Consider the following 24,841-nt stretch of genomic DNA (forward strand, 5'->3'; position numbering starts at 1 on the left):
GCGCCAGGCGCAAACAAGAAAACGTTGCAGAACAGCACAGGATATTTGCAGTTACTCTTACTGGGCGAACAGAAAAAAATGAACTAAAACGAATAAAAAAGATTTTCCGCACAATCTGCACAGCTTATTTCACTGTGCATGTGTGTGTTTACAAGAATAGGGCTGTGTGCGTGACCCCGGCCCCAGCAGTTCTAACTCCAGTCTGCTCAGACATCTTAAGGCGAATCCAGGCTCTTCAAAGCCAATCCACTTACAGTGCATTAGTCTCATTACCACATCGGAGCTGGACTGGTGTTAGTGTGTGTGTGTGGGTGTGTGAGCATGTGCGCTGTAAATACAGTTACCATCAGTGACAACATAAAAGCGGTGCTGTGTGCTACCTGTAGATGTTTGCAGGGCATTTTTTGCCACTTGCAGGACTAGATGAGGAGGGGTGGCGCGGGGGTGGGGGGGGGGTGTGAAGAATCAAAGACTGAAACTCAGTTTGAAGCTGGGGCTGCGACTGGGTTTAAAGATTTAGTGCTGGAGTAAATGTACAATCCTTTGGCTCAGTCTGTGGAATGAGAGTACATGGAGGCTACAGAAGACTAAAGATGAAGAAGATGCTAGAGTGAAAAATGAGGGAAAAGAAGAGAGCTGCGCATGAAACGAGAAGAGAATGAATGAGAAAGAGAGTATGAGGTTAAGTCTATGGCGGTGACAGAGAGCTGGGACAGGGCAGGGCAGCCACAGGGCGGCCAGATTGAGTGGAAACCCATGGGAGTGTGGCCATCCCTTGGGGGCCACTAGGAGATTTCATCCAGCCAGCTGCACACAGCCAGAACCTCCTGGTAGGCTGTGCTGAGTGCACATACACACACACATGCAAGCTGCCCTGGTGCCCCTCTGCTCCCCCACCTGGTATAGAAGGAGGCACATGCACATCCAAACACTCATACACACACACATATACAGAGGCAACATATTGCAAGTTCACAATTCTACAAATACATAACACTGAGGTTCAGGGAAAAAAGATACTTGACCACAAAATTAGCACTGAAAACCTCTGTTTTTCTTTAATTGTCCCTTTTCCTCATCTCCCTTTTTTTTCTCCTGTATATTCTTAGTTTTGTTTTTTGTTTTTTTCTGTTCTCGTCGCTTCTCCTCTCCTGCAGTACCACTACAGTCCAGTAGATGGTGGTGGCTCCCTGGAGCATGGTGGCCACGGCTGTGATACTGACACAGAGCTGAAAGAGTGACTGACAGACACACTGCAGCCAAGATGCCTCTCATCCTAATCTGCCCCCCCCACAGCACTGGAGTGTGTGCATGTGTATGTACAGTATATATAAACATATAAGATAGGGGCAATGTGTCTATGTCTCAGTTGGTGTAAGAGTGTGTATTTCTGCATGCAGGCATTCAGTGAGCTTAAATATTTATGTATGTGTGTGTGTGTGTGTTACAACACGAGGGCTTGTTCCTGTGTGTTGTTGGGGAGGAGACAGGGTCCGTTGCTTCCTAAAGCACCCTAGGATTAGTGCGGTGTTAGCATATTAGCATCTTAGCTGGAGGGCTGCTGCTCAACACCACCTGTGCCAGACAGGAGGCTGTGGCTACCCAGCTACCCCCTCCCTCCCTTCTCTATCCCCCCCACCCACACACACTCACATATGTGGACACACACACATACATACACACACACAGTGGGTGGGTGAAGGTCACTTAGCTACAACGACTCCAAGCTTACTGTCTTACTGTCTTAATTCATTACTTTAACTACTTTAACTGTCTCTTTACTGGCTGTTTGTCATTATAAAGATAATTATTTTGTCTTCATTTTCTGCCACACTGAGATATTATTAACTTCACCTTATTCTCAACATATTAAATTACATTTGACAAGTTGGCAGTTTATGTGACATTACCAGAGAGAGACAGCCAACTGACATGAAGAACACGTTTACAGTGCAATACGTCATTACAATAATCTATCACAAATGCTGATGAGCTATTTTTAAGTAATAAAAACTCAACATGGCCAAAGATTAGCTCTATGCCTGGATAACTGAAGAGTATACCATTTCCTATTAGAATTACTATACAAAATGGTTTTCTTACACTCCTATCAAATTCATGCAGTTTTAAGCCTTGTTTCAACACCAAACATTGAGTCTTTTCTTTGTATTTCAAAAAAGAACAAACGTGTAACACCAAAGAATAAAATACCCAAGGAGGCTGTTTATATTTATAAAGTGTTACAACTAAGGACAAGTTTTCCTCCATAATGATGTAATTCAAAGGATTCTGTGGTGGCCCCTCTGCCCTGCTTGCTCGTTTCCTGCTCTGTGCTCTTCTGGTTGGTGAGGACTGTCTTGTGAAGCAGGGCCATTAGTGGCAGGAGACACACCTGGGCCCACTGTGACCTACTGTACAGTACATAAGGCTGGGTCAGGCACCAGTCCAGTAAGAACTCTTTTCCTCACACATTACAGAGTGGTGGCTTCTGTTTTTGGTTTTGCAAAGATAACAGCCCATTTCTACTCATCCACCCACCACAATACTGCTTCTACAGACTTGCCGCAGTGGTTTGTATTCATAGACTGTCACAGCCTAAGAGCGAGGCCGTGACAGTTCAGTCACAAGATATGAAATGAAATAAATGAAGAAGAAATGTAACAAAGGAAGTTAGAGTCCTGCCCTCGATGCTAACAGAGTGAAAAACCAATGACAACCAGATTTAATCTCTTACAAACACAGGTAGACACAAACATCATTTGCTACAGTTCAAAGCTCATACTGTAGCCATACAGTAGGAGGCTTACATGACACTACTATATGTGACAGGGCAAACTCCGATCTAGATCATAGTAAACCCTATCAAGAATATTAAACACAGCTCAGTTAGATGGTCTATTTCCTCTGCATCCACACACATCCATCCACCCACACACAAAGGCACAAACAAGTACAAAGGCATAACATGTCATTGAAAGCACAAAGGCTGATCCGTTTGGATGTCTTCTAGCATGTCAAGAAGGTAAAAATACAATCCCAGCTAACCAGTACAAAAACCCTTCCATTCAAACACCCAATAACATTAGGGATGCCATGCTGCTTGTGTTCAGAATGCAGTGGATCCAATGCGATTAGGAAATGCACACACAGCCAATGAGCAGGCTAATCAAATTGCACTGATTGCTGGTGTATTGCCTCTCTCTGTTTTCTCCTTTGGACGGCATTGTGTGTTGGCATCATTGATTTCTTCATTTATTTTACAGTACATTACTGGCGTTCACATGAAATAGAGTTTATCTCCAAAACGCTGTACATCCTTTTCTAAAAATAACCATTAGCTGAAATGACATTAAAATCCACAACACACCATCTCTAAAATACAGTAAAACCTGTTAAAGTGTCATCACTTTCAACCAAGGACATCTATTTTATTTTACAGTCCTTTCAAGCAGAACAATCTGTGTCACCTATTTTCAATTGGTGGATATCTGAGCATTATGCTTCATAATATCACAGAGGAGTTGGTTTCTTAGAGGTTGTCCATTAAACCCGACATTCATATTTAAATTCTTATTCTGTTCCTTTGCATTATTGGATGTACAGAAAAAACATCCAATCAGAGGAAAAGACTGAGCAGCTGGACCAATCAGTCACTGAGATTAGCTGTCGATCAGATCAAGAAGGGGAGGGTCAGCAGACACACACAGCTGTCTAAGTGTTGCCAACAACGGACAGGCAACAAGCGGTGTGTGCGTATGTGTGTGTGTGTATGGACGGGGGGTAGTTAACCAGCCCAGCCCTGTCCAGTTGAGCAGTGGTGAACAGGTGCAAAGCTTTGTGCATGCATGTGTGTGTGTGTCTATGTGTGTAAGTCACTATTATTCCAGAGTGGTTGGCTCTGTATTATTAATTCAGAAATGCCGGGCTGGGCCTGTGGGCGGCAGCTGGTGTTACGTGTGCATGTGTGTGTGTGTGTGTATACAACATAAGACCCCCCTGGTCTTTTGTGAAGCCCTCCCTCCTTTCCTAGAGCAGCAGAGTAGCATTGTGCTGTATGTCTCCCTGTCTCCCTGAAAACTTATACACACTGCACACACACACACACACACAGTATACTCTGTCAACACAAATACACACACGCACACTAGAGCACAATAGCCCAGCCCAGCAGGCAAGGGTAAACAATCAAGTACTATACCCCAAGTACCGTCAAGTGCCCGCCCACCCAACCCCCTCACCCTAAACACCCCAACACCCCCCAACACGCATACACACACACACACACAAACACACACCCACACCAGCCCAGCCATGCCTCATTCGAAAGGATCCGTTCATGTGTTGCACTGAAGGGCCGACAGTAAGTGCTCTCCACCTCACTAACTGCTGCTCTCTGCTCTCCCCTCTGTCCTGCCTGGCTACCTGTCTGTCTCTCTCTCCACCTGCCCAAGTGTATGGCCATCTGTCCATCAGAGAGCATTCACACTGACTCAAACTCTATCATTAACTTTAGTTTGTACAGACACGTGAGATCGATGCCAAGTAGTTACTGGTTTTCAAGTGATTCCAAACATAAGGTTTGCTAAGGGAGGAAAAACAGGAACAACACAGGGTTACATCCAGTTGATTCAGTTTTATGCATTTAATGAGACGTGATAGGCTGCAGTTAATCATGCTTGTAAAGCACAACATTACAAAATGAAGCAAGGGCAAAACACAGCCTCATCCGACTCCCCTCACAATCAGTCATGCTCCATTGGGCGTAACTGACATGCCTAAGTTACACTGACTGGAATCATATTTGTTTTGGCTCACCTGCTGCTAAAATGCCTGATGTCTCATGAAGACAGTTTACCAAAATGATGTTCAACAAAAAGACTACTTGTAAGCCCATGTGACTTTTATCTACAAGGTGCTGTTTGTGATTAGGCAGTGTAACTTCATGTACTACTGTAGAGTTTGGACCAACAAAAAAAACACAAGTGCGATTGCAATTAGTGACTACTTTCCTGTCTGTCACACTCTGAGGTGACAGACAGCTATATATGTCAGTCCATCTCAGATAAACACTTCTCTCTCCTTCCCCGAGAGCTGGTGTTTGTCATGCTGTAACGTCTGTCTGTCTAAGAGGCTGTTTTTGACAGCGTGTCCACCTCAGCTGGCCAGCATCACACAATTCAAAAGGAACAAAGATGGCTTTATGTTCTATGTTGTAATCAGCATAGAAGTTAAATACCTTGTAAAAATTCTCATTATATTTTTATTTTACCTTGAAGATTTGTAATATTTTTTTTTTAATCTGCTTGTTGCATTCTCCAGAAAAACAACTCAAACAACAACAAAAGCACACAACAAATTCAACCCTCAAAATATGTGCAACAGAACAGAGTAAATTCAGTATTTCAGCAAATCCATTCAGATGTTTAACACCCATGAAGCTGTTATGGATGTGTCTGTGTCTATATAGCGTGAACCTGGAACAGCCAGATGAAAGCTGTTCTGCTTTGAAAGACAGTGATTAAAAGTTTTCTTAAATACAGGCTAAAATCTCAGTTTTATGAATACTTTTTATCATTGTTAAAATATATTGAAGAATGTATCTGAAACCCTCAGTAATATTGGCGCTCTCTGAACTTGCCTGTCTGGCCCTACATAATGAGCAGGCCATGTCCCAGGTCTATTCAAACTCAAGATATTGTGTAGAAATACTCAAAGCACGGAGCAATATGAGTATGGCAGATGTTCGTCCTCTTTTCTTCTCTGTTCTCCCCCTCCACCTCCTCTCATACAGCAGTCCACCGTTGAAACTCAAGTTCCAGCCACTGTGCTGTGAGACATCTGCACCTCACTCACTGTTTCTTTCTTTCTCTTCTGTCTCATCTTTCCTCTGTATACACACACACACACACACACACACACACACGCACAAAGATAGAATTCTATTCTTGATGACAGATGGCAAGTCAACAATTGTACAGCGTCAGCCTCTGAAAACACAGACACACATACCTTATGCACACACAAACACCAGAAACAAACACCATCTCCTTGTCCTCCTGTCCCTTTGTGCCCAATCCCCTGTCAGATGTCTTGATTTGTTTCTTACAGCTGAGTGTGTGCATTAGTGCGTGTGTCCCTCTTTACCTTGGTATATTAAGCACTAGTTTAATGAGAGCTTGGTGAGGAGTGGGCCCCAGCCAGCGGACCATATGGGGGACATTTAGCCCCCTCAGAACACTGAGCCAAGCCTTACTGACATGATTACCACTGCCGTCCGCTGCTCTACACTAGTGTCAGATTGGGAATGGGGAATTTTATCATGGACAGCTAATTAATGACTGGAGATTGGCAACCAGAGATGGAGGAGGCCGAGGGACGATGAAAAATTCTGTCACTGTTTGGTCTCTTCTTCCTCTCGGTTTTTATCAGGCTAACTAACTGAGACTCTGTGAAACATGCACACGTGCAAAGGATGCACACGCAAGTGCACATGTACACAAACAGAAGCATGTAACATGGTTACACGGAGTCACATTTTCTGGTTGGTTGAAAACAGGCATATATTTGTCCGTCCTTTCCTAGCATACCCTAATGATGATCACATTTTATACACTTGTGTGCACTGCATGTACTGTTCACACTGTCCTCACTGTGCATCTTTGTGAATGCATGCATTTATTCATGGCTCACATTTTCAGAGTGCCTATGTAGTGCAGTCGGCTTCAGCCAGTGGCTTAGTTAATCCTGTCAGAAACAGATTACAGGTGGGAAGATATAAATAGACAGACTGTCCCTTTAACCTGGCCACTGTGACATCAGCACACAGCTCAACTATTAAACAGGAGCAAACTCAGACTAAGCCCACCAAAGGAAGCCCATAGTTGCCATTTATTTACCCATGACCAAAATGATCCGATGTTTTCCCAGGCTGTCAGAGAAAACAAGCTTTCCTAGTATCTCTAATCTATATATCACATCTGGGTACCAGAAAAGTTTCATCTTCCTAAATCTCGGCTCACCTATGCTCAACAGTTAGGCAAGTTAAGGACAGAGCCAACTCTAAACTTGACTAAGTGGCTCTGCTTTGCATTAGTGATTAGGGATCGGACAACCATCAGACTGGTCAAATCAGAAACACTGGATAAAATCACAAGTACCTGCAGTAGCTGCTGCCTTCATGGTCTCAACATAAGCCTCTGTAACAGAGGCTGCTCTGTGGAACTGATGTTCTGTCGTACAAATGGAGGAACACGGAGCTTTGTGCCATGGCAGCAGAGCGACGAGGAGAGAATGCATCAAGGATGTAACTGATGTTTCAGAGCGACAATGGTTGTCCAGTTGCCCTTGGCAACCAGATGTAGACCACTGTCCATTACGGGTGGTGTGACTTTAGCTGTGCCAAAAATTACTGCACCCAATTCACGCTTGCTGTACAATCATCTGCTCAGGAAAATGAGTGTTCATCAAGTTAAGTGCATAATTAAAAATCATACAATCAGAATAAATCTGTGCCAAACTGAGCTTGTTTTTAGGAAAATCACACTTTCAGTGCTGACATGTATAGTAAATCCTATAGTAAGTAAATTAGAAACTATTACAGGAATAGCAAACATTCTATCGACTTTGGTAAGCAACTGGACAACAGCAAACATACTATCACTGTTCTGTTTTATTATTTAATAAGGAGCCAAAAGAGTGTATTTGTTTAACCTTAGTACCCCATCATGGAGAAACAGCATTTTGGAATGGAGCACTACGAGCCCTCTAGCATTTCCCACAAATACACTGTATTTTTTGCGGCTTCTGCAAACAAATTAGACTGTTTTAGTATCATTTCTCTATAGGGAAGAATATAGATCAATATTATGTGGATGTCGATGGCCAAACCAAAATTAATTGGAAATATAAGACCAAATGGTAGCACTCTAGGGTCCTTCTCCTGCCATCCAACACTTGCACTTGCTGTTAAACCACTAGGCACTAATCTGTTGGCCTAAATCAGCCAAACCAACCCCCACTCTAACCTGCCTCCTCTAATCAGCCCAAAGCCTCCTCTAACCAGCCGACTGTACCTGAAGATGTTAGACTACACACAACCCCTTTGGTCTAATCGGTGTGTTAGCACATTTAAACATAGAATCTGTTTCAAGCTTTAACTCAAAATGCTTTGTCAAGTAAGGACAGAGCTGCTGCTGCAGCCACTGGATCACCATGGAACACAACAGAAACACGTAAAATAAATAGTGGTGGATAGAAGCCAGTTAATGAGGAAACTGTGGTGGGGGCGAGAAACACAGCTAACCAAGGAACTCATAGAGGCTCTACCCTTAAACAACCTCACTGTAATAATATCTGACTATGAGCAACAATGTACATGCAACAAGTGGGCTACATTGGGGTAATTGAGCAAATCAACAAAATCCACAGCAAATGTTTCAATGAAGGAAAATACTGAAACAGAAATTCTACATTTTGGATTTTAACATTGACTCATTCAGTGTAGTGACAAAGGATATAATTCAACGACAAAGATAACAAGAATAGCAGTGTAGTAAAGCGTGTATGTGTGAATGCATGTGCATGCATCCATCCAGACTGTGATCAAATGTTTGAGGTCAGCATTTCAATGATCCTCAGCTACAAACTAATCCCATTACTCAACCTCTCCTCCCTTCGCCCCTTCTCTCTTCCTCTATCCAGTTTTCCCTCTGCAGTGATCAGCACTCCATTCATTGATCCATTCATTCATTTATCCAAGACTGCCTCACTCTACATTAGTTCATTCACTCACCCATCCATTAATCCATCTCTCTGTTTGCATGGCCTTTACAAGGATGCTTCCTACCACTTACCACTGATCTTATTGACTGACTGAGTTTGCAGAGTTGTACAGCTTCAGGCTATTTACCACAGAAACTACACATAATAACATTTTTGAACTGATCTGTGGGTACATATAGGTTCAAGGGAAGTTAAAAAAGGAGCAAACAGCTAGTGTACTGGCAATTTATAACTAGACAAACACATGCAAGAAAATGTTGAGCCAAAGTAATGCCAACATAGTTATGAAGCAGTTTGGTTGCAAAAATGTTAACATTCATATGCATATCACCACAAGAGGACATTCTTCTCTGTTGCAGTCTAAATTTGTGAGAGTCAGATTAAACAGGTGTATTTTTCTATAAAATTCTTGCCTGATGCAGCTTCAGTTTGGAGTTTAATTTTATTCCAGGGTTTATTATGTCAATTTTTTCCTCAATAACTTTGCAAAAGAAAAAAAAAAATCCCATTGTGATTGAATACTAAGGTGACACACTCTCTGCTGACTGTCTGTGTATATTACCCATCTGTCTTTCATTTGGTGTCTGTAACCTGCTAGTTGCATGTCTCTTCTGTATTGGCAAGTCTGTTCAATGCTGGCTGTATCTGTCACAAACTATCGGCCTCTCTGCCTGTCTTTCCTGTGCTGTTTGTCTGTAGGCTCTGCAGACTAGTCTGTCTGTTTGCGCTGTGCTGTTGGTCTGTCTGACTGTCTGGCTGACTGCCATTCTCTGCAGTGTGGAGTGAGTCATTCTTAGGACAATGGAGACAGTTTGTAAAGCCACACTGGAGCGTACACTTCCTCCGGATGTGCAAGAGGATGCCATTCATAACAAAGCCTGCGCTGTCTGCTTGTCTGCTGCTGCCCCGTATGTGCATGTGAGTTTGAGAAACAGAGGGGACAGACGGAGGAGTACAGGGAGATGGAAGGAGATGCAGAGATAGACAGAGAGAGAAAGAGAGTGTGAATGTTGTGTTGTGTTGACAGGCTCTACAGCAGAGGTAGGGCAGAGGAGGAGGAGAGGAGAGGAGAGGAGGGGAGGAGAGGAGAGGAGAGTAGAAGGGCGACACAGCAGACAGTGGTGGCGGCGGCGGCGGCAGCGACTGGTGATTGATATCAGAGATCTGGCACTGCCACCTGATCCAGCCAGCCAGCCTCCAGCAACACTGAACTCACTGAACTCACTGAGCCAAGATGGCTGCCTCACTGCACTGCACCCAATGAACCCCACAGCAGTCTAACATATACAGTAAAGCACAGACCGTTCCCAAAGGGATCAAGTCGTGGAGATGGAGAGTACAGAGGAAAAAGCATGAAACAAGACAGGTGCGTTGCTTTGTATTTCGGCTTGATGTCTGTCATACGATCATGACAAGATGCATTAAATGACAAGTTAGTACTTAGCAACAGATTTACAGTAAAGGCAGACACTGAATATCAAATGGAGCCACTTGCTGTCTCCATAGTGAAAGGGACAGTGATCAGAATTCTACGGATGCGATTTGCAAACAAATGATGTAAAGTAACAGGGAGCGAGAGCAGAATGGATCTAAAGATATAAAGCCACAGCAAGACATGCAGAGCCAACATTTCAGTCAATGTGTGGGATGCAGGCATGTAATTTAATACAGCATCATGTCCAATACAAAATCATGTCAGTATGTATGTGCCCATAGTCCCTGTAAGCACACTCAAGTTTTACCCAAAATGCTATAAAAAGAAAGAAAAGAAAAAAAAGAGAAATACACCTGATAACTGAGATTCTAAAATTATTAAAATGAAGTGCTTAATGGAATATGGTAGGTTATGTCTAGTGGAATTTCTAGTATGTTACAGAGATTATGATTATTACAATCCCATGCAAGGAGGTTTTAGAACTCAAACATATTTAAACCTTTATTTGAGTTGTCACAGAGGCATCTTTGTAAACTGCACTTAACATTTGGTAAAAGTAAACTAACATAAATCCCAAATACAATGTGTACACTGAGACTCATTTAAAACTAAATGAGTCAAAATTAAAAAAAAACCTCAAAATTAAAAATTTTAATTATGTTCATGTTCACATCTCTCTACAGTTCAAGAATCACTTGCCTATCTCAATAAATGCAAGTACAGAACATAACAGTCTATCATCACAGCCTTGTGACTTTACCACATAACCTTGATAATATTTTTATTTATTTTCTTTAATTAAGAACTTAACTGAAGTCATTTGAAGTAATGTGAAACAAATGTTAAAGGAAGAGTTTAGGTAGCATCCTCTTGACTTTATCTTATGTGTGATTGCTTAAACTCTCCAGGGAGATGAAGAATAGTTCATCTTAAATTATTTCAAAACTGAGTCAGTAACAAGTCTTGCTCCATGTTGACATAGCTGTATCTCATCTGATTAGTAGCTTTGCTTAGAAACACTTCTGGGGGACAGAAAGTGTCAAAGAAAAGATGATGTTTTCCCCGTCTCTCTCTTTCAGTGTTTCTCCTCCCTCCTAGCCATCTGTTGTGCTGACTGCTGTGTGGGCTGATGCTGGTGGAGGAAACCGTATCCTCAACTACACTGGCTGACTGTGCCCTCTGTGGCCTCACATGGGCTGACAGAAGGTAAACTCCTGGCCTAGGTGGAAAGGACCTGGAGTTCACTTCAGGTTCAGATTTTTAAGGTGCAATGAAATTGCCTATCTATCTTCTGTTGACTGAAAGGACAGCAACATCTGATCTTCACCCCTAATACAACACAGTGTCCTTCTAAGGCTGTACCTGGAACTCACATCTATCCACCACATTTTCTGGGATCTTTCATTCAAAGTGTCTTTTTAAAAATTAAGAACAGAATAACATGTTTCTAAATACTGGTTTTATTGGTTTCCTTTCAAGTCTGCTGCCTTTACACCAGACTCCCTGACAGATTCCGGTATTTATCCACTGTTCATTATTTCCAAAGATAAAGAAATGATGCAGCCGAATGCACTCCCCACTCTGATTTAATGAAAGGAGGAAGGAAATCATCGCTGTGGTAGTGAGCAAGTGAGCACTGAAAGGCTCGGTCATCTGAGGACACTCTGTTCTGTACTTTGCAGAGGTGAGGTTTGTCTCTGTGCTCCATGGTGATGATTAGCGGTTGGTTGAGTTAATATATAAAAAGCAATACGTGCATTTTACAGCTTTAACTACTATTTCATGCTTGTTTTTATTTGTATCATCTGTTATGGTTTGGTTTTTTTAATCTTTTATCGATCTTTTATAACATCTGTGTGAAGCACTTTGTATTTTAAGTTGGACTGATAGGTTGATTGAGGAAACATCCTGAAGCTTTTATATTGTTACCATACATTTTATATCAGCAGATGATGAAGAAAGCTTTCCCTCCCCCTTCTTTGTTGTCATTCTGTGTAAATGTTTCCTATTGACAGTCTGACATACTCCTGAACCCCAGTCCTGTTGGACTTAATGAGGACAATGCACATACATACTACTGCCAGTGATCAGCATCCACTGACATATGTAAGTTGATCAGGTGAGTGTGTGTGTGTGGCAATGTGCTGTACACATCTGTCATGTTTGACCAATTACTCTAATGGTTTGTGGCTCTCGCTACACACTCACAGATACAGATACACACAGTCCCTTCATAAAACATGCAGGGAGCTGAGTATATCCATGAGGGTGCACAAGCAAGAAGTCATCATCAATACTTTCTGCTATGGATGGGAAACGCTTTCTTTCAATCAATCAGTCAATCAGTCATTTCACTTTATTATTAGACTCATTAGTCAGATCACAAAAGACAGAGTAATAAAGTTCAAAGGGTATGAAAGACTTTAAAAACATTCAGAATAAATAAAATAGTCAATAAAATGATATTACAGCTTACTTTAAGAAAAAACCTCTGCATAACCAGAAATGGGGAAAAAATAAACATTTTCTAAAATATTTGCATCTAATTACCATTAAGTAACTTTTGTAGACCAAAACTGCATGGGGAATATATAACTAATTCATCTAACATGAAATTATTAATTATGAGATTACCAAAAACACAGCCTGCTTTAAGAAGCATCTACCTGAATACACAAACAAGAATGGGAATAATATATTACCCCATTACTAACATGAAAAGAGTCAGAAACATCACTGCTCATCTATTCTGCAAGGTTTGATAGACAAACAATTGACCAGAAATCAGCAGTTATTTAGGTAATCTTCAAACACTCATTTCACAAAAGTTTTTAAAGCTCTTAGAGGCATCTACAAAGCATATGAACACCTTTCTTTCATTCAGAGATCTCGACTCCCTTCCCATCTATTTCACCAGTCTTTCTTTTCAATCTTCCACTCATTCAAGATTCTCTTTTTGTGTAACCGTCTTCATGTTGCTCAGTTCAAAAGAAAACAGTGTGTACAACAGTTAGAAAGTACAGGGCCTTGTAGACAGTCAAAACACAACTATATATATTCTCATAACTACAAAAGGGTGGGTGTGTGTGTAAGTGTGTGTGTGTGTGTGTGCGTGCGTGCGTGCGTGCGTGCGTGCGTGCGTGCGTGCGTGCGCGCACCTAGAGGTTTCACTACCTTTCTCGGTCTCTCTCACTGATCCATTTCAGTTAAAAGCTGTCTAATGACTAAGACTGCAGTCACGACCTGGACAGTGAGTCAGCACCCCGACCCTGCTCCTCTCCACACACACAAATACAGACAAAGATTTAGCATATGATGCAGACAAACATTCATATTCCTGACACAAACAACGCCACCCACCACACCTCCTTCCCTACAACCTCTCTCTCTCTCTCTCTCTCTCTCTCACACACACACACACACTGATGAACACTGGTAGCGCTGCATCGTGACTGGGGGCGATGTGTTCCTCTTAATATGCACAGACGACTGTCTGAGGATCTCACTGGCATACTGGCACACATGGACAAAGACCCTCCCCTCTATTTCAGCAGTGCAGGGTGTGTACGGTATTTGTGTATGTTTGTGTGAGAGACAGTGAGAGAGAGGTAGCTCTCCATGTAGGAAGGAGCACTCTGTTATCCAGCATGTTCTCCTGCTGTGCCATAGTGCTAGCCTACATTACCCAGAAGCCAGCAGTCTGTTATGTATCAACGTCACTTCCTGTTCAACAGTTTGTGTTACACATTCCTAGACACCATCACATAGTCAGGGGGATGATGCTCATTGGCCTAAAAGTTTGGAAATCCCCCTTGTTCCACCTCTGAGGCTCTCTCTCTCTCTAAAACACACACATTCACATACACATGTACTTGTGCCTGAAGGAATCGGGACCAGCAGACACATGACCCCATGAAATCACAGTTTGTTCCAAAAAAAAAAAAAAAAAAAAAAGCTAAGTCCTAAAGTGTCTTATAGATGGTGTTGCAGTCATCACAGAGCCACTGTATGTGACTTTTTGACTGTTTCTGGATCAGTTTGTCCCAACGACAAATGACTTTTCACCTGTTGCGGCAACCACTCGCTGAAGATAAGCTGTGAATGTCTGAGAACAGGGAAGTGCTATCTTTGCTTCGTGCTCTTCAACTATTACATTATTCTTCCGATTCTCATTCATTTGGTTGTAAACAGGATGTGTTGTCAGTGTCCCCTTTGACTCCACCCCAACCAGCCCCATGTCAGATGATTCTCAGTGACACTGTTCAGGATTTTCTACGAACTTAAGGCACAACTACATTAAATAACACCTCAGAGACACAGGACTAACTTGATTTCACAGACTAGTAGACACACTGAACTGACAGCACACTATGCACCAGCAGTGTTACTACAGGTCTGGTACATGTTATCAACTGCTCACACACTTGTGCATAGAAATACATGCACACACTCCTTTTCTGCCACAACCTGACTGAAGCACATAGAGGCTTAGCAAACAAACTGCCAGACAAGCTTATAATAAAGAGACACATCCCTATGGGGGCAAACGCACACACGTACACACACATCAAATAATCAGACATCCATGTGATCATATACACATACACACACTCAATCGCAAACACTCACATCCTCCCACCGGCACATGTGGACAGCCACCGCCAGGCCCTCAGTCTAGACAAGAGGCATGGAAGAAGAGGAGAGAAAACAGAGACAGAGAGAAGGGGAGTATAAAAAGAGAGGTACTGGATGTACTTACCCCGTTTCTGGAGCCATCCCTCTCTAACGATGGTGACATCGCTCATGGTTCCTTCACGCCGAGTCTGATGCCGCTACACGCCTGCTCCACAGAGAGAGAGAGAGGGAGGAGGGGAGGAGAGAAGGAGAGGAGAGAAAGAGAGGGAGAGGAGGTGGGGGGGGGGGGGGGGGGGGGCAGGCTCTCCCAGCCTCCGCGTCACTCTCCCTCCCTTCCTTTCCCGTTCACCCTCTCGTTCGCGCAGTCTCTTTCTCAGACACACACACAAGCACGCGCTGTGGTTGTGTACGTGTGTGTGTGTCGTTTTGCTTCCTGTTGTGGCTTATCTCCCTGCCTCCCTCCCTTCTTCTTCTTCTCCCCCTCCTCCTCCACCTCCTCCTCCTCCTCTCTCGTTCCCTCTCCAGACCTTCCTCCTCACCAGCAGTGACTCAGCCTGGAAGGAAGTGAAAGGAGAAAAAAATAAATAAAGCAAAAAGAAGGCATGGATTTATTTTTCGCTTCCTCTGCTGCTCCCTCTCTTTCCCTCCAAAGCCCTTTCATACAATCTGACAAGACAAACAACTAGTTATTGTGAGGACAAATGCTCCCTCCGCTCTGCCCCCACCCAATCATACACCCAGTTCCTCTTTCTGTCGCTAACACTCTCACTGATAAACAGGATGAATTATTGCAGAGCTTTTGATGAAGCAAAAACTGACCTTGATTGCCAAACAAACATCCCCGAGCTCTGCCTCTCATTCATTCATAGATATTTTTTGTTCTAGTGAGCAGGTTGTGCTGTGTGCAAAAGCTATGCTACCTTTCTGTGCTCCCTGTATTTGTGCATGTCAAATTATTTTGTCAACATGTGTGTATGCGTGTGTGTGTGTAGGCTGGTTTCTGAACGTGGGAGGTGGGAGAGCATCTCAGGACTGTGGAGTAGGGTTTGGCTATAAATAGCAACAACGGCAGTTAGGGATGCTCTCACACTCTTTCTCTCTGCCCAAATCTCTGCACCTCTCTGTCGTCTCACTCCCGCTCTCCCTCCCCTCTCTCTCTCTGCATAGCTGTCGTGTTCACCTCAGATGCACCCTACTACACTGAATTACACAACGCGCAACAACACTACGCTGCTCAGCTTGAATGGAGATCAGCACTACGCCGGCTAGGCTAGCAGTCGTAGCTATCTAGCTGAAAATCAGTATTCAGATCAGATAGTGTCTGTACTGCCGCCGACATTTGGAGGGACTACAGCGTCATAACGAAGGCTGGAACAGACCTACAGACGTATCCACACACAAGCACACACACCCTCTTAGGTGAAATAGGGCAATTTTTGTATGTTGAGGCAGCAGATTAACAAATCAAGGTGAACAAATGTAGATTAGTACTATACAATATGTTGAAATTCTTTGTTACAATGGCTGCTACAATTCTCTTCTCAGGCTTTCACTTACTACACCATTATTTTTTCAAATTTTTGTCTCTTTTATTTGCTTGGTTGCCAAAAGAATGGGCTTGATTACTTGGGATTATCAAGAAGTGGATGGATCAATCTTTCCCCATCTAAGCACAGGTACAAATGTTTTAGTAAGCCCAAACTGAGGAGATGTTGATCAAATTTCCAACAAATTATTACTGGGAAAAAAACTGATTTCAGTGTAGATTAAAATTGCAAGTGTTACACCAATTCCTAACCGGTCACGACGCGGATGAGCGAGTGAGCATACATCGGATTGTGTCAGTGTTTCCAAATGAAGATGTCCTAACCTGCTCCATGGTCTTAGCAAGTAACTTATTCGGAAAAAAATACACTTGTTTAGCGCACTTGCCCCATGTTTTAGATTAAAATCTGCAAATTTAAACTTGCTAGGTGCTAGCTGGATTGTAAGATAACTCTATTATTCTAACAGCAGCCTAATGTGTGATGAAATGTTAGATAGTTTTGAGAACTATCTAAACCTGCCACCAATCTGCCATTTTGGTACTGATACTAAAACTTGGCTATCGTATTAGCACTGATTTAGAAAACAATTCAAATGATACCCAGCCCTAGTAATTACATCCAAGGGGATCGAATACTTTTTATAGGGCCTGTGCAATTCTGGATTAAGCTTTAACACTGCAGTGTAATTCAATGAAGCTTCAGTTAGCTTTAACCTTAATCTGGTCTAGCATGGCCCTGATCGCACTTAGCGGAGAAGAGGAGAGGACAGGAGAGGACGGGAGAGGAGAGGAGAGGAGAGGAATGTCCAGACAGTGGCAACCCCTTGTCACCAGGGCAGCTGTTGCCCTGGAGACATTCACTGCCATGATGAACCAACCATGCCAGGGGAAGCACCTGCCAGACAACATTTATTTCATGATATTTCATTCCAGAGGCATGGACAAGGAAAAAACTGACAAGGAAAGGGAGAGAGTGAGAAAAGAAACACATAATCACAGGAAAGAGGAGAGAGAGATGGAGAAAAAAGGGCAGGGACCAGACAGTTATCTGCCCCTCTATGAAATCAGTCTAGATATACGTATTGACACTGCACCTCAATAGATTTGAGGGGTTTCAGTAGTGTTTTTCCCTTTGTGCATTCCCATTTCAGTTTTTATTTTTTTTAAATAATATCCTCAGCGTAACTGAACATAGAAACAAGGGACAAGACAATGTAATGATCCTAGGCTTATGTTATGGCCACCAGTTTTGATTACAATCACATTTGTCTGTAATTTTTGACCAAAATAATATAATACCCATGAGCCTTGGCCACCGTTGCCATGGGGAAGAGCCCAATCAGAAGAATTAATCAGAATGATAGGAAGTCATTACAAAGTCATTACAAAACACTGCACCGTATTTACCGAATTAACCCATGATTTACTCAGAATTTAAAAGTAAATTTGTTTTGAGCCACAAATTGTGTTTTAAGTTTTCTCTTTAGTTTCCATTCACTGTTAGCAGCACGCATTACTAGCTATCAAGCTCAATGATTGGATGTTTCTTGCTGAAATGCACCTTGGGTGTTGTGGCTAAAGTCTACCTCAGAGTTTTTATGTACACAGGCTTGTACCTTCAACTTTTTTTTTTTTAAATCAAAGAACCAGATATTTTCTAACACATTGTTCCTCTTTTTTTACTGATGTTTGAACCAAGAGAGTTTCAGTGCCGATCAGCTTTTACTTCCTTAACCAGAGGCTCCCAAAATACTGAATAGACCAATAATTAGCATGCCGACAGCTGCACCCAAAACAAATCAATGGAGCTGCATTATTGCTAATATAAATCTAACGTACAGCAATCGGGCTAGAGTAAGTGTTCGCTGTGGTGGATTACTTGCCTCAAGCCTTTAATACAGATCATGTCCATAGAGGAGGGCTCTACAGTATAATATTTTTAGATACTGTGGGGAAAAAGACAGGGTGTTTCCTGCCACCCTCCTGTGAGGACAGCACACCTCACCTCATTTCACCTACACTCATTTTACCCCTCCTCACCCCAAACTGTTGCCTCATACAAACCCTGACTGATCAACAGCGGTGAGCCCACAATCCTCTTCCTACAATGGAAGCCAGCCTTTGGCAGGACCTCAAGTGTTACAATCTGCCAATACAGGATGCGTTTTAGCCACATTGTTCAGTCGTCCACCTAAAGCACGTCTGCCTTTCTAATTTAATCAATATACCTATCTATATGTGGCTGCATGCGTAAGCTATTACACACCATGACTCTGTACTTGGCTGTGAGCACTGCCAAAATACAGGTGACCACACAGTGGTACATCCTGTGTATACGCTGATGGAGAACAGAAAGTGCTGCTACTGCGCTGCTGACATGCTGCTTTCACAGTGCAGCCTGTGTAGATAGGGTGTAAAAGCAGAGCTGAAACAATAGTTGATTAGTCAACTTGTCAGCTATTCTGATAATTCATTTGCCATTTGATTGTGAGAGTCACGTTTTAAGCAAAGATACCAACTATGCTGGTAGCAACTTATAAATTGTGTGTTTTCTGCTTTTCTCTGTTTCATATCATTGCAATTTGAATATCATTGGGTTTTTCTGCTCAATTGGTAGGACAAAACAAACAAAAAAGGCCTTTTATCCCCAGTTCTCTTACATTTTATAGACTTAATGATTTATCAAGTAATTGATAAAATAATCTGCAGATTAACAAATAATGAAAATAACTGTCAGTTGCAGCCCTAGTGAGAAACCCAGAGCCCAAAGTGACAAAATACAAAATTATTAAAAATAAATAAAAAATTATTAAAACAATTAAAAGAAAAAACAGCAAATCCTCACATTCGAGAAGCTGGATCATGAATTTAATGGCAATTCATTTCCTGCTGAACAACTAACTGATTCACTCTTTTGGCTGTACTCTTACTGTTTGGTAATCCATAACAAAGCATCATATTTTATATACTTTTCAAATGACTCATAGGCAAACATTTTAATCTGTAAAAGATCTAATAGCCAAAGCTGTTAAATAAACGCAGTGAAATGAAGGAGAAATATAAAATAGTATGAAAGGAAAATACTGAAGTCAAGATTGTACTTTAGCAGAGTGCTTCACACTGCAGCACTGAATCACCTACGTGAAGGTGGTAACTGGCTTAAGCTGCAGCATGTTGCATGATACATGTTGAATGGTATGGATGTTAAACATGATCATTTTTTAAAACGTTACGCTTTTTGGAGACAGGGAGGCGGACTGTGCTAGCACCAAGCATCATTTCCAAGTGGCCCGTAAACCACGGGACCATCGCCACCTCACTAACATTACCACAACATGAAAACACGCTAACTAGCGAGCGTTAGCGGTGTTTGTGTCATGTTCACAGTCACAACAGTGCGGGCTAGCTCACAGAGTTACCTGTAGCGGCAGGTGCGGTGGTGTTCCCGTGCACCTGCTGTTCATAAACCGCCTGCAAAACCGTAACGTGGAGCTACGCTGGACTTCAGGCTAAGCTGCACCGTCAAGCGCTCGTCAACGGTCGCTGTTGACGTTACGAGCCGGGGCAGAAATATTCGTTTGACGGTTTGAACGAATTTCCGAAAGGATTTCCGAGAAGCTACGAAAGCTACCGTTACCGCAGCCAACGGTTGTTTTGACTTTCAGGATAGCTAGTGACGTCACCCAGGGAAACGGCAATCCCCTTCCTCTCATGCACACACACTCATACACACACACACACACACACGTACACACTCGCACGCACAAAACGTACCGTCTCGCCTCGTCCTCCCGTTTTCGGTTTTAACGGTTTCAGTTCGGCGTCTAGTTCTCCTCCACTTCATCCCATTCCAACATCCCGTGTGTCCGTGCCGGCTAATTCGCCAACCATCGCGAGAGTCAGGTGTTAGGGCTGAACGGGAAGAGGCCTCAACTAGGTCTGGTCCTACAGTTTAGTGGACAACAGTGATGAGAGAAGTACTTGGTACCTTGGCTTGTATGCATGGACAAACACACAAAATCACAACGAGCCCCTGGGCACAGATACGCAAAAGTCCCCTCCCTTCGTTTTGTGTCTTTTTGTTGCTTTGTTTTCATATTTGTGTTGTTTAGTTGTTTTGCATCTCTTTGTAGGTATTTTGCGTCATACTCATTTTGAGTCTCTTGAGTATACTGTGTGCAGTCTTACTTTTCTTGTGTCTTTTTGTATATGTTTTGCTTCTCTTTTAGTTGTTGTGCTTCAGAATATTTCGGGGGGGGGGGGATACTGTACTTTTTGCTCCACTGTTATCTGACCTTTTCGTCTTGTGACCTCTTACAAAAAGTAGTGTCTAGTTGGGGTCCCTTGACGTGTTTCAGATGTTTATGAGTTGTTAGCAGTTCCACTATGGAGTCATTTCCTTTTTAAACGTCTCACATGGCTTCATTTAATTTTAATAACATAACTGTTACTGACCCCCAGGTGTAAAATTGGTGGAGTTCCCCTTTAAAAGTTAACAGAGCATGGTTCTACAGTAAAGGGATCCCTTATTCTCATTAGTGGCCAAAACACCCATGTATTTCATATATTAGAACTGGAATCAGTTCAATTTCTGTCAGTGGAGTAATTTATTAATTGGTCAATCATATGTGCTGCAGCACTCTGACAGTAAGGTTTACAGTTCTTCATATTTGGTCTGTGAGGCAGAGAAGAAATTAAACTGTGTGATGAGCATTTGCTTAAGTGTGATAAACATAATCCGGCTTAGTTTTTTGGGGTTTTTTTTTTCTTTTTCTTTAGTTCCTTGTTTTGTTGTTTACATATTTTTAAGTTTGTTGTTTACGGAAACATTGTGATCATGGAGCAACTTTGTGAACAGTTAACTGTAAGTCAGTAGGGTCAGCAATCCCTACAGCCTCTTCACAACTGGAACATTTTGGTGTCTTAAATGCTGTTTACAGCCAGAAGGATGAGACAGCTGCATAGCACATGACTGAAATCCTTACTCAACAGCTGATCAGTCCCGAGTAAACCATACTGTTCAGTTGACATTTAAGGCTCAGATTGTTGGTTTCAATGCATTTTTTGAATTCCTGTGCAGGTTGTTTGAAGTCAGCACGGTCAGCTGCGCTCTTATACTGTACTACTTTAATGTTTTTAAGGGTGATGGTGACATAGTGGGCATTTTAACATGGGTTTGACCATTCAAAAGCCATCACATGTAGAAGTATTAATATGCTAACATTTTAAGTTTGAGAGTGGGACAGTTATCTAAAGTAGAATCCTAATTTATTGACATTTCTGGCACAACAACGCCCCCCCTCATCTTCTTTCCCACTCTTTGTCTGTCTGTCTCCCCAGATGGTGTGGCGTGTGGAGCTGGGCAGCAGTGGCAGAGGGTATAGGTATGGGGCCTTGGCTGTGCACAGAGTGCAGACACAGGTGGACCTAGCGTGTCAGATAATATATGTATGCACTGTTCTGGCCTCTCTTAACACACATACACATATTGCCATCAGCTGGCCTTTTGCTCAGTGCCCTGTGTGCAGAGGGGGGGTATGAGCAGAAACCAGCAGCCAGGGAAGGTGTGTGTGTGTGTGTGCAGGCAGTGGAGGTGGGGGTGAAGAGACAGCTTGAAAAGGAAAAAGCAACACAGGGGAGACCTTCTGTTGCTATTGCTGTGGCCAGACGTGTCCCTCTGACACATACGTGCACACAAACAACTTCAATATAAAATAATATGGAATATTTTAAAAATTCTATATAAAATATATAAACTTGGTGCCCACATTGCACTATTACCAACACATGACACAAAAAATAACCAGCATGTTTACAGTATTTTATTGAAAATGATTTAAAAATTTGAAGCAAACAAGGATAACTGTGTGAAAATCTGTCTGTAGACGAGGTATGAACACAAATGAACTTTTCTTTGACAAGGCCATACTGCTGCTTTATAACTGCAGGTCCTGCCCTGTCCTGTTCTGTCTTTCGCAATCATCTCTTAATGCCATCCCTTTAAAAGATTGTTATATTCTGTGTGACTACATGATTGATTGAAATCTGTTGTGTCACTTCCTCTTTTCATATTCAGGGAAAAAGCTCATGCTGTTAGCGTCATCTGGAAAAGGAATGTTTGAATGTTTGCATATGAATAATGTTTTTTTGGGAAAATATAGCCACTGATCAAAAACTACTACTACTAAAAGTGAATGAAAATAAATAAGCACCCTCCAAAATATTTTCTGCTTTGACTGCAATGTTGTAATAATATCACATGACAGTAAAAGTTCAAATTAACAGACACAATAAAATGCAAATGAGAGTCAAAATAGCATACAGATACATGCATATTTCATAGGATTTGTGTTGCATGAACCAATATAAAAATACTTGGGTTCGTACTGTTTCTTTTCAGTTTAGAGGCTCTGATATGTTCTGTACATGACCTCATTTTCAAATGGACTTGGATAAACAGTGATCTTATAATCAGTGCACTAGTCTATATTCTGGGTTCCCTAGAGGCATCATTATGTACAGTCTTTGCAGTGAAGAGTGAGTCTGTCCAGCCAGTCAGATCAGCTGTAGATGAACAACATGTTAAGGTGAGAACCTTGCAGTATGTTTTGCTCATCAGTGCATGATCTCACACACAAGTGCACCACATGGTGTACGTTTGTGAACTTCTGGGATGTTTTCAATATGTGTATATAAAGGATGTGTGTGAGGGTGTGTGTGTGTGTGTGTGTGTAAGAGAGATAAAAGCTGTAAACAATAATAAAAAAGAATGTGAGGTGTGTGGCAATGGCAAAGAAAGATGCGTATAAGAATATTATTTATGAAGTAAGTAAAGTAAAAGTATGAGAGTGTACATTCAGGAAGTGGACAAAATAGTCTGTACTACACATATCAGTGGCTCTGTGTGGTTGCACATTGGTACAGTGGTGCCTCAAGCTAAATGTCATAAGGGTTTACCAAAGTTATTGCAATTCATCCTGAGGAGGGCATGAATTTCTATGCAAAATGTTTTAAACAGTTGCAGAGACATTTCCATCAAAAGCACATATGTAAACCTCGTGGTGGAGTTAGAGAAAAACTCACTGTATCACCAGTCTTTACGATTCCTCTTCAGAGAACCATGAATGATCAAAGTTTTATGTCAACCCATCAAACAGTTATAGAGATATTTCAGTCTGGACCAAAGCGATGGACTGACACTAAAAAACAGGAACATACTTTAGAGTGTAACGTAATCCAAACACTACACCACAACATATGGCCTAAAACAATTACCATAGAGCTGAATTTGCTCCTCTGACAGCCTCTGCAATGATTTTTTTATAGAAAAACACTGATTATTTGTCATTTTATGAGATTTTTTTAAAATGATAAGCTTCAGAAACACACTGATTTCAGGGCTGTTAAACCAGATTGCATGATTTTGTCAGGCGTTCCATATACAGTATTTTGTTCTTCCTTCTGTATGAGTGTGTGTGGCCGGTAATCTGTCTTTTCCTTTGGGACCCCAACACAACAGTGGCCCCTGGGCCAATGGTGCCATCAGCTCTCACCAAGCTGGACCCCTGACTCCCTGTGGGTGAGATGGTGCGCTGCAGAGTGAATCACACACACAGACACACACACACCCCTAACTCTCCGAAGTGACACTAGAGCACAGGAGGTCTGTCCAGGTTGAACAGTACACACACACACACACAGAAAAACTTCCAGCTTTCAACTATGACAACATCCCTACACCCATTCCCCTACCTCCTGTCTCTGCCCTCTTACCACACACATACCCCATAACCCCCACCCCCCTGCACCCGCTCCCATCCCCACCCATGTTTGGGACTTCCTTCACCTCCTGCAACACACCCAACCCTGCTCCACCCCTCCACTCTTCCCTTCCACCCCAAAACCTTAACTCCAGCCCCAGCCCCCAGCTCCCAAAGCCCAGGGAAGCAGCAGCCGTGCTGGCCCGGCCCGGCACCGTACCCCTTCAGCCCATCCCAGGTCTCTTTGAAGTTGCTTCAGGAGAGAGAGGTCAGCTTCGCCCCGGAGACCCGCATAGAGGTAGGGACAGCTGCGGTCAGACAGACCCTGTGCAGGGGATAGGTACACTCAAGAACAGGCACACATGCACATACACAAATGCACACACGAGACAGGACAGAGCAGCTGCAGCCACGGTGTTGAAGGTGTGCTGTACAGCAGGACAGCTTGGGAGCCAGTATGGTCCAGCACGGCTCTGCTCTGCTCTGCTCTGTTCTGTTCTGGGTCACCTATTTTGCACTCAGGTGTGAAATGCAGTCTGCAGAGTACCAGATGACCAGATAAAATTTATATATATTTAAACCAACTTCCAGCCTATAAACTAATTTTTATGCTGTTTTATGTTATTGTTTTGATTTCATGTTGATGAATCAAGAGAGAAACAGTACAGAATAAATCTAACTTTG

General features: G+C 42.5%; 1 protein-coding gene across 2 annotated transcripts in view; it reads right to left on the minus strand.

The window, feature by feature from the left end:
• The window catches only part of akt3a (v-akt murine thymoma viral oncogene homolog 3a), a 51,864-nt gene extending 31,877 nt beyond the window's left edge, over positions 1–19,987 (minus strand). For both annotated transcript variants that reach the window (XR_005894859.1, XM_041049204.1), the window contains exons 1-2: positions 19,817–19,987; positions 14,976–15,405 (exon numbers count right to left, since the gene is read on the minus strand). Coding sequence is in view for 1 of the 2 variants with exons in the window: in XM_041049204.1 (XP_040905138.1) it covers positions 14,976–15,021 (46 nt within the window). In the remaining variant the exon portion in view is untranslated. The remainder of the gene's footprint in view (positions 1–14,975; positions 15,406–19,816) is intronic.
• Positions 19,988–24,841: the final 4,854 nt, after the last annotated feature.

Source organism: Toxotes jaculatrix, chromosome 11, assembly GCF_017976425.1.
Source record: "Toxotes jaculatrix isolate fToxJac2 chromosome 11, fToxJac2.pri, whole genome shotgun sequence".
NCBI lineage: Eukaryota > Metazoa > Chordata > Actinopteri > Toxotidae > Toxotes > Toxotes jaculatrix.